This window comes from Podarcis melisellensis (genome assembly GCF_964234715.1).
Source record: "Podarcis melisellensis genome assembly, chromosome: 16".
Classification (NCBI taxonomy): Eukaryota; Metazoa; Chordata; class Lepidosauria; order Squamata; family Lacertidae; genus Podarcis; species Podarcis melisellensis.
This window is the reverse complement of record NC_138533.1, coordinates 16,659,197-16,672,708: the sequence shown is the minus strand read 5'-3', so window position 1 is coordinate 16,672,708 and position 13,512 is coordinate 16,659,197. Positions and strand designations below refer to the sequence as shown.

The following is a 13,512-nucleotide window of genomic DNA, read 5'->3' as shown; positions in this document are numbered from 1 at the left end:
TTGCCAGAAGATGAGACTGAGAAGTGATGTGATAGCCATCTTCAAACATCCGAAGGGCTACCAATTGGAATATGGAGGAAGTTTGTGTTCTGCTGCCACTGAGGACAGGACCCAAACCAACTGATTCAAATGACAAGAAAGATGATTCTGACTAAATATCAGGAGGAACTTTCTGACAAAAAGAGCCGTTTGACAGTGGAACAAAGTCCTTCAAAAGGTGGTGGACTCTCCTACCCTGGAAGTTTAACAGTGGTTGGATGGCAATCTTGTCTTTAACTGCGGTTCCTGCATTGCAAGGGGTTGAACTAGACAACCCTTGGTTGTATGACCCACTACTAGGTCATGGTCTGAACCAAAGTGGTTGCAACAATGTTGTTGTTGTTATAACACCACACACCAGTGTGGTATAGTGGTTAGAGTGTTGGCTTAGAACCTTGGGAGGCCAGGGTTCAAATTCCCACTTGCCCATGAAACTTTCTGGGCCACCTTAAGTCTCACCAAACCTACTTCACAGGGTTCTTGTGGGGATCAAATGAGAGGGGGAGAGCCATGTATACCACCTTAAGCTCCTTAGGAAAAGGTGTGATATAAATGCAGTAAACAAATACATTTCCCAGCCCTAGCTGGAGAGGCCAGACATTGATTCTGGTTTCTTCTACATGCATAGCATGTGTCCTTCCACACAGCCATTCTCTACTCCAGGACACTAGCTAAGGACGTGGAAATTTCACACAACCCTTGCACCAAACTGTTGGAGATCAGAGCACAAGTAGTACTTGTGTGTGTGTGTGTGTTTTGTCTTACACTAATTATATTCTCACCCAGCATAATTTGGCTTGCATAAAATGGGAGAACCATTACCTAGCGCTTCTGCAGATGCACCAACCCAGCTGATGCTGTTTCAGTGAGCCAAATGGTCAAAACAACTCAAAGCACAAGGTCTGGTGATGATTGTTATTAAACCACAGAATCCACACATAGCCCCAAACTTGTCAGATTATCTGGGGTAGGGCTCTCCCCAGGGCAATTTCCAATCCCCACCCCTAAAGTTCTGTCCCCTTGCTCAGGTGGAGTTTATCCATGCAGAGGGTCATCCGTTGTGGGTGTTCCTAGACCAGGAATCCTCTGGGTTTTGGGAAAGGACCTGGCTGTTTCCCTTCCTCGCTTCCGGATGAGGACCCCTGCTCCTCAGAGAGGCTGTTGCTCCTCCATCTCCCCCAGGGCTGTCGTGGGCCACCTGGCAGTGTGGCCTGGCTGAGGTTCCCCTGCTCAGGCCTCCATTCACGATGGGCATAGGTGGTGTTGGGAGTGGAGCTGGTGAAGATCCAGAGGGGCTTGGTGATGGGGCTGGCCGCAGGGTTGGCTCCAGAAGGACTCTTGACAACTATCAGCCGCCCCAACGTGAAGCTGTCGGTTCTGTGGAGCAACAGCCAAGGTTAGCCACATTTGAAACACTAGGGCTCAGTCTAGGGGGTTCCCCCAAAACTGCTTCACAAGCTTTATTCAGGTGGTCTGAAGAATGGCAAGAGCAATGGCTATTCCATAGTTCTTGGAACCTAGAGGACTGCTTAGAAAATGAGCAGGACGAGATGCAGGGAGAGGCACTTCAAAAGGAGCGGAGAGAATTATCAGCTTGGAGGCGAGTGGTGCAGGCCTGAAGTTCTGGGGGAGAGGCACTTGAAAGGTGTGGAGGGGGTTTGAAAAGCTACAATTCCCAGAGGGGAATTCTGAGAAATGCAGTTATGGGAGGGGTGTCTCCTAACAACACTCAGCACCCAAACTATAGCTCCCAGAATTTTTTTGGGGGGGGAGCCTTGATGGTTTAAAGTGGTATTGTAGTGCTCTAAATGTATGGGTTTGTGTATAATACCCCAAATGGTAGGTATTTCCTGGCTGCAATTCAGAGGTCTGCGGTGATCCTAGTGCAAGAAGCATGCCATTCCACATTGGCCCTTGCATCGATTTACCTGTGCTTTTTCCGTGCATTGTCCTGTTCCAGCTCTCTCTGCTTCTCCACGCTCTGATGGTGCAGCCACAACACCAGTGCAAAGAGCGTCATGAGCACCAGGCCCATCGTGAGCATGAGGCTGATCCCCACTGCGAGGGAGGTGGTGCCATGTGAGGCTGGAACACAGCAAAGGAAACGGGATGAGAGAATGGCCACTCACAACGCCCATCAGTCCCGTTATCCCTGTTGGCTGATGGGAATTGTAGTCAAGAGCATTTAACGGGGAACCATGTTGGGGAAGGCTGGCTGAAGACGGCTGTCTTGCCCCTAGCAATAACCAGTAGGGTTTCTAGATCTCAAGGAGGACAGAGTTAACAGTTGTACAGAAGAGGTAACTGGGAATGGTCCTAAACTCTGGGAGAGTGGAACTTCCTCACCTTATTGCAGGAAAAAGATGGGGTCCTTTGGATAGCAGCAGCAGAGCTTGAACTGGGAGCCTGAAGATGCATATCTCTGTCTGCAATCTTAACTCCACTTACCTCTGCAGAACTAACTCTTGGGATGCATATTTTTAGGACCTATTCCAAATGGCTTTTAAGAATTGTGTTTAAATTGTTGTCACCCACCCCGGGTTGAAGGGCAGGTAAGAAATTGTAATAATAACAACACCAACAATAGTTAATATAGGCAAGTACATCAGGCGGGAAAGCCTGGGCACATTCAGAGATGGACACCTTGGTACAATGAAGCCATGCCATATGGATCTTCTGGATCTGCAGCTGAGGGCACCAGCTTAGATCCTTTCCAGACACTGGTGATACTCACTGACATGAACACGCAGCTCCAGGACACAGAAGGTGGAGCCCAGCATGTTGGAGGCTGTGCAGCGGTAAAGGCCCGAGGCCTGCGTCGTCAGGTTTTGCAAGGTCAGGAGGGCACGTTTGCCATCTGCCCAACGAGAGGGCCGGAGCCGGAAGAGAAAGGGGAAATTAGCAATGGGAAGCAGCTCCTCTCCCCCCCCAACCCCCAATCACAATCAGCATAGGACCCTCATCTGTATTACATGAATGTGAACAGGAGCTGACCTGCCACTGCATCCCCTGAGGAGAATTCTTCAAAGCTTGGCTGAGATGGATGGATGTCTAAAAATGGCAACAGATGCATTCATCTTCCCAGAATAATGAGACAGTGGGAAGTGTGTGTGTGTGTGTGTGTGTGTGTGTGTGTGTGTGTGTATTAAGAACAAGGGAGGATCTGTAGCATTGGATTCAGCACTTTTGGACATTTCGTCTTCCAAATCAGGCTTCCTTAGCTTGCTGCCCTCCTGATGCTTTATAGACTACAATTCCCATCACCCCCCAGCTGGCATGGTCAGTGGTGGGGGTGTATGGGAGCTCCCATAAAAAAATCCCTGTGTGGTACTGCTCTAAATTGATATTTAATAGAATTATGAGATCTAATAATAATCAAAACAACAAAAATATTGTTATAGGTTTGTGGGGGGGGTGTAGTCTGTTTGGATAACTCCCTTGGTCCCTTCTAAGCCTGTGATCCAAGATCCAGTTATGCTTGGAAGCTAATAGCTGCTGACCAACCAATACCAGATCCCGTTTTTTTTAAGGATATTTGCTTAGGCTAGCCAGTTAAATGCTGCCATTTACCAACTTTTCCCAACTCACCCGGCTGGATGCCACATCATCCTAGAATGGAGAGCAATATCTTCCCCATTCCTTATTAAAATTTTGGTCTTCCTGATTGTTATTGGCCCAGAGATGGAAAGAAGTCTCAACCAGAGAAGAATGACAGATTAACTTGATGGATTATGCTGAAATGGCTAAAATGACCAGAAGAAGCAGAAATCGGGGAGACCAAAATTTTAATAAAGAATGGGGGAAAGTTATATTTTATCTTATAAACCATTGCAAACAGCTAAAATATTGTAGTTTAATGGTGAATTTTGGACACAATGGAGAGGTAAAAGATTTGGATTATTATAAAAGATGCAGGAGGAAATTATTAACAACAGAACCCACAAAGGGGAGGAGGGAAGCCCAGGAGATACTTTGGAATCTTGTTTTTATGTTGGATATGTGATTGTAAAATTTTAATCTGAAAAACAACAAGAGAGAGAGAGAGAGAGAAAAGAATGGGGAACAATAAACCAAGAAAAAGGGTCTGCGTTTGAGAGAGCTGTGTGCAAGAGTTTGGGGCTGATGCTGGAAGCTGGAGACTCAGAAATATGTGCTCTGTGCTGTCCTTGGGGGCTCCCCTGGAAACCTAATGGGGAAGCAAGATTTGTTGGGGTGTTGATGCTGCGAGTCCCTCCCTCCTACGATGGGGTTTGCATATATGTGTGAAGAAAACCATGCAGCTTAAAGATACCACCATCTCTCTTCTTTCCAAGGAAACTGAACCCTGGGTACGCACTGGAGAGTTTTGCAGCCTGGCCATTAGGGTAAATGCAACAATATATAACACCCCCTCACAAACAGTCAGTCAAATAAAAGGCGTCCCATCTAGTTTGCAGCTTGCCCTATTCGTACTGGGACCAGCAGCTGTCTCAAGCTGAACGCTGCCTCTCTCGGTTTTTGTTACTGTACCTTCATAGCTCATCATCAGAGGTTGTGCATCAGGTGGGATCTTCTCCCAGGTGAATGTGGGGGTGGGCATCCCTTCATCCACAGTGCATGAGAACTGGAGGCTTCCACCCTCCTCGCCGTCGCCCTCGCTGGAGCACCTGGGACGAGAAGGAGGCACTGGGGAAGGGACACAGAAGAAGAGGAAGTCCAGTTCAGACCCACAAGCCCCATTTCTTGAGAGAGGATATTTATGGTCGCTTTTTAAATACGCAGATATTTTTAAGATGACAATAATGAAGTTGTTCCAAATGAAGATGATGTAGAAGCATAGCAATATTTAGAAATAAAAGGTAATGAAACCAAATGTTTGATATGCTAACCAGAATAAAAACCCAAAGTAATATTACAGATGGCACACATATCGCTTGCTTTTGTTTTGAAATTCGTTATCTAAACATGAACCAGCCATTACCATTTTTCAATTGATTTGTTCGTTTTGATAACTTCTAGGAAAATGCTGGCTTGATCAGGAGCTGTAGTATCTGCCTATTTTTCTTAACCAACCTGTGATTTGGGAGTGAGGAGTTGAGCAAATTCTAGCAATGACAAGTAAATTAAATAATAAATTGGTATTAACGGTTTACAGCTCAGGTGTCCCATAAGAATTTTCTTTGAATTTGGTTGGTTGGGAAAAATTTTTATCCTGTTACTTCTTTAATTTTGAAAGCCCTAAAGTGCCTTGGCCAGTATACCTGAAGGAGAATCTCCAACACCATCATTGGATACTGAGGTCCAGATCTGAGGGCCTTCTGGCGGTTCCCTCACTGTGAGAAGCGAAGTTACAGGGAACCAGCCAGAGGGCCTTCTCAGTAGTGGTGCCCACCCTGTGGAACACCTTCCTATCTGATGACAAGGAAATAAACAACTATCAGACTTTTAGAAGACACCTGAAGGCAGGCCTGTATTGGGGAAATTTTAATGTCTGATGTTTTACCATTTTTAATGTGCTGTAAGGCGCCCAGAGTGGCTGGGGAAACCCAGCCAGATGGGCGGGGTATAAATAATACAGTTGTTGTTGTTGTTGTTGTTGTTGATTATGGAAAGAGACAAGCCTAGCCTCATGCTTGTGAGGGAGCTGAGAGTAAGGATGTGGGAGCAGCCATACCAAACACAGTGAGCTGGATGACTCCAATGTTGGGCGTGGCAGCATCTGGCGGGTTCATCACACTGCACTGGTACCTGCCGCTGTCCGAGCTCCGTGTGTCGTTCAGGATGATGGTGGCGCTCTTGGTGGGCGAGAAAGCAAAGCCCACCCGGCCTGTGTAGTGGGAGATGCTCTCCACCACCTCGCCTTGCTCGTAGGCAAGGATCTGCAGAGCAGAGGAAGGTCAAGTGAGATGACAGGCCAAGGATGCTCAGAGCGAGAGAAGAGAGTAAAGTTAAGAGGACAGTACATTGAGGCAGTTTCAAGGTGGGCAGGTGAGTGAAAGTCTAGACTCTCTGGTTATGCTGGGCCTTGGCTTTCTTGGGCACCTGTTAGAGGACTTTTGTTCAGGATGTTGCTTGTCAATGGATTGCTAGGTCAGGAGCATCCCAGACCCTGAGATTTGATGGCCCAAACCTGAGAGCTAGGGTGGCACCTGGTGATTCTGCGCTCCCTCCCACCACTGAACCCTGGAGACGGAGGTTAATTGGGAGTGGCAAGGAGGGAAGACCCTGGAGAGCCCATGCAGTAATTTTCAGCTGGCTCCTGCCAAGCTGAAGCTTGCAAGCTGCATGCATAGTCTTCCGAATAATTTAAAAAGTTTTTTTTTTAAGGCACTGTTGCCCACCTGGAGATTCAAGCCGTCCCACCTGAAGGGGGCTAGGCAAACCTGGAGATTTCAGGTCAGGTCTGGCAACCCTACTAAGGCTGATTGGCAGATCTTTCATCAAAGGGGACCTAATGGTTAGGAAACAGTTGGCCTTTTCTCTGGAGAGTGATTTGAATGTCTCAGGTTGGAAAAGGCAGTTTTGGGACAGAAACAGGGAGAGAAATCCAGAGGCTGGAAGAGCATCTTGGAGATACTGATCCTGCTATCTGGAGATGAGATGTGTTTGTGAGACAGAGTATCTCCTACTTTGGAGGAATGCATAAATACTGCAAAATACTGGCTAGGAATAACTTGTGGTCCCAAGCATCTGGACAGCTTCAGGTTGGCACGTGCTGCTGTAACCACTAGATGACGCTGCCTCTCCTTTTGGCACGATGAGAAATATAGTTCTAATATTCCAAGGGCCACCATCAGCCTCAGGCCATCATGGCGAGATTCAAGTCTTTGCCCTCAAAGATGTATGTTAGAAAAATATCACAGGCATCTGAAACCTCAGAGCAGAAGCACTGCAAATTCCAAAAGGGGTGAGTTGGGGAAAGACCCTCCCCCCAGCTTGATCTCACCTGCTGAGGGCGGTTGGGGTCCGCAGATGGAATGATGGTCCATATGATATTGAGGTGGTTCAAGGGTGCTGTGGTGCGGAAAGAGCACGGCAAGAGGGCACTCCCTCCCTGCACAACCTGGATGCTATCAGCCACCACAGAGACCTTCACAGCCCCTGAGACTGAGAGAGGGAGAGAAGGAGGGTCAGGGATGCTCAGAAATGACCTTTCCACTGCCCCTGGGCCTTGCTGGCTTTTTGAATGTCTTGGATAGAAGGCTAGACCACACAAGGCTTGATCTGACATTTATCCCTCTCTCCTAACAATTGAACTCATGGACATCCAATGAAGCTGAATACAGTATTGGAAGATTCCGGACGAACAAAAGAAAGTCCTTCTACACGCAGCACATTGTTAAACTGTGGAACTCCCTGGAACAAGAAGGCAGCAATGGTCACTGACTCAGATGGCTTTAAAAGAGGATGGGACAAACCAACAGAGAAGGCCATCGATAGCTACTAGCCATGATGAAGAGACTATGCTCGGGTCCTCCTTGAAAGTTTCCCACTGCAAGGACAGGATGCTGGCCTGGAAGGGTGGTTGGTTGGATCCAGCACCTTCATCTTACGTTCTTACGATTCAGCAAGGCTCTTTTAAAGCTATTAAGCAGCCTTCGCCAACCTGGTGCCCTTTGGGTTTGGGGCATGCCGGTCGGGGCTAATGGTCATTCTGGTTCTAACAACATCGGTTCTAACAACATCGGAAGAACATCTGGCTGGCAAATATTGTGTTTAAAGATCTGGAATTCACACCACTCTCAACTTTGTACATTTACAGATTATTATTCCCCTGCCTTTTCCCCTCCTTTTTTCTCGTGGCTCAATATAGTAGTCATTAGTTCCTGCAAGAAAAGAGACTTATTAGGGACAAGGCCTATAACTGGATGTTATAAAGGGACAGCAGTGGGACACCTCTGGTCTTCCAGATGTTGTTGGACATACTAGGGACAAAAAAAACACAACCCAAACTTTTGGCATCGTAGCATCACAGTGGAAGACCCACAGGCGAAGCCAGTGGGGGGGAAATGAAAGTAGATTTTTAAAAAATGACAGTGGGGAGCTCCTTGGGGGCAATAGAATGCTTTTTTGGGGAGAGGGCAGATACAGCTCATTCCTTTCTCTTGAAGACCCACTCTAGAGATGGTGCCAAGGGGAGTCTGGGTTGGAATGAGCCACGGGAGGCTCTGTTCCTGACCTTTTCACTTCCTTTCTCCAAAGGCCTGAGCACTGAGCGGCTGGATGGGAGGTAGGGGCGGTAGCTTTTTTCCTGAACAATGGGCCTGTGTGTCCCACTCCCAAGGGACCTCTCTCTTTTTGCCTCTCCTTCCCCCAGGCAAAGTGCGAAGGCATTGCAGTGAATGGGAACTGTCCCCGGGTTGAATTCTCAGGCTAGATAATTAATTGGAGCTGCCTGAAACAGTGACATCTCCTCAAGGTAATTGGTGATAATTGAGAAGGACCCGGTGATGTCATGGGACGTGCCTGAGAGACAGCGGTGAGAGCCTTTGGGTGCTGAGGCAGCTTCTATTACCCCCCCATCTCTGAGCAACCTGTTTGCAAAGATAGCAGTAGATACCAGTTCCTCGTGTGCAACTTCCTATCCACCTAACGCCACAGACCCTCCTGGGTGCTGAAATCAGCAGAGGGGGCCCTCTTGGTAGTTCTACCACCCTCATATGCTCAGAGGGTGGGGGTGGCTCAAGCAGAGAGAGCCTTCTCTGTGGTGGCCCAGAAAAAGAAGAAGAGGAGGAGGACGAGTAGTTTGGATTTGATATCCCGCTTTATCACTACCCAAAGGAGTCTCAAAGCGGCTAACATTCTCCTTTCCCTTCCTCCCCCACAACAAAAACTCTGTGAGGTGAGTGGGGCTGAGAGACTTCAGAGAAGTGTGAGTAGTCCAAGGTCACCCAGCAGCTGCATGTGGAGGAGCGGAGAAGCGAACCAGGTTCCCCAGATTACGAGTCCACAGCTCTTAACCACTACACCACACAGGCTCTAAGCTGTGTGTGGCACCTTCACAGCTTTCAACAAATGGATTCTGAGTGTGTGTGAGGAAAAACCCCACCAGTCACAACAACCAGTTGTTTCTCCATGACCATGCTGTTGGTAAAAATAAGGGGTGTGGGTTGGATTAGGGCCACAGTGGCAGAGATGGGCCTTTTTAACAAACCATTATTGTTCTACTGTTTTCCCAATAGGGACTGTACCCACCCTCCCAAGCTGCTAATTGGTATGGATGAAGAAGCAAGATTTCCATAGGGTCAAGGCTTAACCCTGAATTTTCTCAGTACTGTGACCCTGAACCAAATCTGCCACCTTTTAAATTTTTTGAAAATGCTATCAGGACTACCTTGGCTGTAAGCCAGCCCCCAGCCCCAACACTGTAAAACCTGCAAGCACACAGGCAGACTGGGGTGATATCCACCACCCCATTTATTTTAAGCACTCTTATTCCACAATATTGCATTTAAGCATTTATTTATTAATTTAATTATGCCCTGCCTTTTCTCCAGGACTCAAGGCAACTCATGGGTGGGGAACCCACACCGTTAAACACCCATAGCTAAAAACATAAAAGCTTATAGCTGAAAAGTAATGGAACTATAATTCCAACAGTGTAAAAAAAAATAATCTATTAAAATACAGACCCGGGGGTGGGGGGGAGGAGAAATAGTACAACATGCTGTCATGGCTTCCCCCTAAGATTCCTGGGGACCAGAGTATGTTAAGGGGGTCTGACCTTTCAGACCTATAGTTCTTAGCACCCTCTGTGCCTGTTAAAAGTGCTTTAAATGGTTTGTACTTGACCCAAGCAGAATGGACGGGGACCCCAAAAATATTCCCCACTTGGTCTGCCTGCCCAGTTTGATTTGTTCCCCCAGTGAGGCTGTTTCTCTTTCCCCTGAACCCCTGGAAAGAAAAAACACACCTCCCTTGTTTTGCACCATCCTGTTGCCTGGTACCTGTTAAGCAGCCAAGGAGAATCCACCAGCCAGGTAGAGCACTGGGCCAGGGCCGGCCTCTGCCCTTCTTTCCAGGGCTCATCGCTCTGCAGCGGTCAGCTCAGTCCACCAGCGCAGCTCATTTGGTGCCTTCTGCCAGCCTGAAACCCTTGAAACACCCTCCTCCCCCCACAACTCATCCCTTTTCTCTCTCCCCCCCCCTTCTCTATTTGCCCATCCCTCTTTGGCCAGAGACTCAAAACTTGCTTAGTCTGCCTGGGCTATCCCTCCAACGGCATCTGACAGGAATTTAAAATGTAGGCTCCTTGGGGCAAGGATTGGCCTCTTTTCCTAAGTTAGGTGTATACCACTGGCATGATACTTTAAAAAAAAGGACCAAAGGATTATATTTAGTTATTTCAAAACCTTTATATACCACTTGATTGAATAAAAAACCCCAACAGCTCTCTAATACAGTTTACGGAAAGAAAAAAACGGAATTATCAGTAGAAACAGCTATGTGAAACATTCCAAAAAAAAGTAATGAAAACCAGCAGCAAACTAAAAACAGGTTAAAATGCATGTCAGCAGTCTATGTATCTGGGCCTTAACAAAAGTGCTTTAATCGGGGGGCCGAAAAGAGTATTTTGACAGCACTCTTCCGATGTCAGCAGACAGGGGATTCCAAAGTTTGAGTGCTGTCATGCTAAAAATTTACTTTCCTACTTGATTTTTTTATAGGGCTGGCATATGTCCAGTTCCTTCCAGACATTACCAGGATTTCAGAGGCAGAAAAAAAAATCTCAACATTTTTGGGGTGTCTTGGTTTTTACGTTTTGCAATATGGCAACCCTAATTTCTTACAAATGCAGAATGAGTATTAGGTCCTGCAGTCATGCTGCTGGAAAAGGATAACAGTTCTGGAGGGATAGTTGGTGCTAGTCTGCAGCAACTGCAAAACACAGGAGGGGGTAGATTTTATGTCACCTGAAAGCATATTTATCATGGCATAAACCAGTATGGCTGTTTCCTCAGAATAAAAGTGGCCGCTCTTTTGTGGGCATGGTGTCACAGATTAACCCAGCTCCCCTCGAAGGGCTATGGCTCAGGGACAGAGCATCTGTTTTGCATGCAAAAGGTCCCATGTTCAGCCCCTGGCATCTTGAGGTGGAGATGATACCTGTCTGAAACCGTTGAAAGCTGCTACCAGTCAGTGTAGGGAACATTGGGCTAGATGTATCAGTGATCTGACCTGGTATTGGGCTGTATCTTATGTACGTATGCTTTGTTTTGTCTCCAGCTTCTTCTAATCAAGCTGATCTTCAGGGCATAGTAGTGTTAAAGGGTGTGTTTTTTTGAGGGGTCAGTCTAGATCAGGCATCCCCAAACTCGCCCCTCCAGCTGTTTTGGGACTACAATTCCCATCATCCCTGACCACTGGTCTTGTTATCTAGGGATGATGGGAGATGTAATCCTAAAACAGCTGGAGGGCTGAGTTTAGGGATGCCTGGTCTAGATGCTATCCAGGGATCCCTTCTAAGTCTGTGATCCTGTATCCAGCAAGGTTTAGAATCTAGCAGAACAGGCTGTTAAACCAGCCCAGCCAGTCCCTTTGTTAAGGTAATGGCCTTAGCTGACCAGTTAAGTATGAAAATACTAATAATACTAGCAGCAACAATTTTATTATCTGACTGGGTTGCGCTGGCCACTCTGGGTGACTTCCAACAAATATAAAATGTGCAAGGGATTACCATAGAGACAAGGATGGCACAACATCCTAGGTGGGGTTGTGTATGGAAGAACTGTGTGTGAGAGTTTGGGGGGTTGGTGCTGGAAGCTGCGGATACAGAGCCGTGTCTGCTCTGTGTTAGACTCAAAGTTATGTCTTGGAGCTTCCCTGGAAACCCTAGTGGGGAAGCAAAATCTGTTGAGCGCAGGCACCCCTGGAGTATCTTGTTTTGTCAGTACTTTGAAAACCTTGATAAGCAAATGTTAAAAAAAGAAAAGAAGAGAGGGGGTCGGCAATGAGCCGCCACCTCTGAGGGCTGCGGATTTGGCCCACGGTTTCATTTTTCACAGTGGCCTGTGTGACAGTAGCCACCAGAGGGCAGCAAATCCTGATTGATAGATTCCAAGAGCAAATTCAGAATTCTTCACCAAATTGGATTTTAAGCAAAACATGAATACAGTGGTACCTCAGGTTAAGTACTTAATTCGTTCCGGAGGTCCATACTTAACCTGAAACTGTTCTTAACCTGAAGCACCATTTTAGCTAATGGGGCCTCCTGCTGCTGCCGCGCTGCTGGAGCACGATTTATGTTCTCATCCTGAAGCAAAGTTCTTAACCTGAAGCACTATTTCTGCGTTAGCGGAGTATGTAACCTGAAGCGTATGTAACCTGAGGTACCACTGTACCATGGTGGAGGAATTGTGTCCCTTTGGAGTGGTCTTTCTGATGCAAATAGCAGGCACCTCACCCCCAATCCAGATTCGGGCAGCAGTAGGGGTGAAGATTCCCACACCTGTGAGGCTCCAAACCTGAATACAGTGGTACCTCAGGTTACATATGCTTCAGCTTACATACACTTCAGGTTACAGACTCTGTTAACCCAGAAATAGTGCTTTAGGTTAAGAACTTTGCTTCAGGATGAGAACAGAAATTGGGCTCCGGCGGCGCGGCAGCAGCAGGAGGCCCAATTAGCTAAAGTGGTGCTTCAGGTTAAGAACAGTTTCAGGTTAAGAACGGACCTCCAGTACTTAACCTGAGGTACCACTATAGTCCTCCTGGCTGAATTTGCTATTACCGGTAACCTAAAATACTTACAATCTCAAAGATTTGGGAAAGAGACCTTTTAGAAAAGTCAGCATATAAATCATGGATTTCTGTAGACCAGTATTTTTAAAAAAACACCTCCCTTTGGTTTGGTGGTTACTCATTTTATTTCATAAAACTTATACATACACCGCTTGATTGTAACAAACAAAACATCAGACTGCTTTACAAAAAGAATAAAGCATTAAAAATTATTGGTAGAAACAGCTATAAACAACCATTTCAAACTTTCGAAAAATTAATTTCACCACTGAACAGAAAACTGATTAAAATACAAATCTACATTGTTGTTGACATATGTCATTCGAAACCAGGTAGACAGAGCCAGACATGGTGACAGGTGGGTGTCCTGCTTCCCCTCCCCCCAAATCCTGGCTACACCTATGAAAGCAAGCTTTTGGAATATACTGCACTTGAATATGAATGCACATGCACGCAATATCCTAAACACTGGGGCTAGGTGAAAAGATTTTCATAATTTATTTTTTGCTCCTGGTTGGGGAAGAATCGGGGCGCCTAGATTTTTTAAACCTTCTTCCACGTCAGTTTAATAAGGAAACAAAAAAAGAGTTGTCTCACCTTTGCACATTTAATCCGCCCCTCCCCCGAGGTTTCCCAAATAATCCTGGGAACTGTAGCTTCCCCTTCGCTAAGCTACAGTTCCCAGCACCCAGGACAAACTATAGCTCGCAGGATTGCTTGAAGGAAGTCATGCGCTCCAAATGCGCGTTGGAT

General features: G+C 46.7%; 1 protein-coding gene across 1 annotated transcript; it reads right to left on the bottom strand.

Moving 5' to 3' along the window:
• Positions 1 to 250: 250 nt before the first annotated feature.
• On the bottom strand, positions 251 to 10,099 carry LOC309359435 (immunoglobulin superfamily member 11-like). The gene is made up of 7 exons (XM_081893075.1): positions 9,966 to 10,099; positions 6,965 to 7,125; positions 5,693 to 5,897; positions 4,549 to 4,704; positions 2,774 to 2,896; positions 1,968 to 2,124; positions 251 to 1,416 (listed from the first exon to the last, which is right to left on the bottom strand). Exons 1-7 carry the CDS (start codon positions 10,045 to 10,047, stop codon positions 1,110 to 1,112), a joined length of 1,191 nt encoding a protein of 396 aa, XP_081749201.1. The 5' UTR covers positions 10,048 to 10,099; the 3' UTR covers positions 251 to 1,109.
• Positions 10,100 to 13,512: the final 3,413 nt, after the last annotated feature.

What these genes read in the sequence shown, in the direction of transcription:
- LOC309359435 (XM_081893075.1), bottom strand. Translation starts at nt 10,047, where the DNA reads ATGAGCCCTGGAAAGAAGGGCAGAGGCCGGCCCTGGCCCAGTGCTCTA. An exon ending in CATCCAGCTCACTGTGTTTG is followed by an intron (nt 4,705 to 5,692) that starts GTATGGCTGCTC and finishes TCCCTTCCCCAG; the next exon opens with TGCCTCCTTCTCGTCCCAGG. An exon ending in AATGCACGGAAAAAGCACAG is followed by an intron (nt 1,417 to 1,967) that starts GTAAATCGATGC and finishes GTTGCTCCACAG; the next exon opens with AACCGACAGCTTCACGTTGG.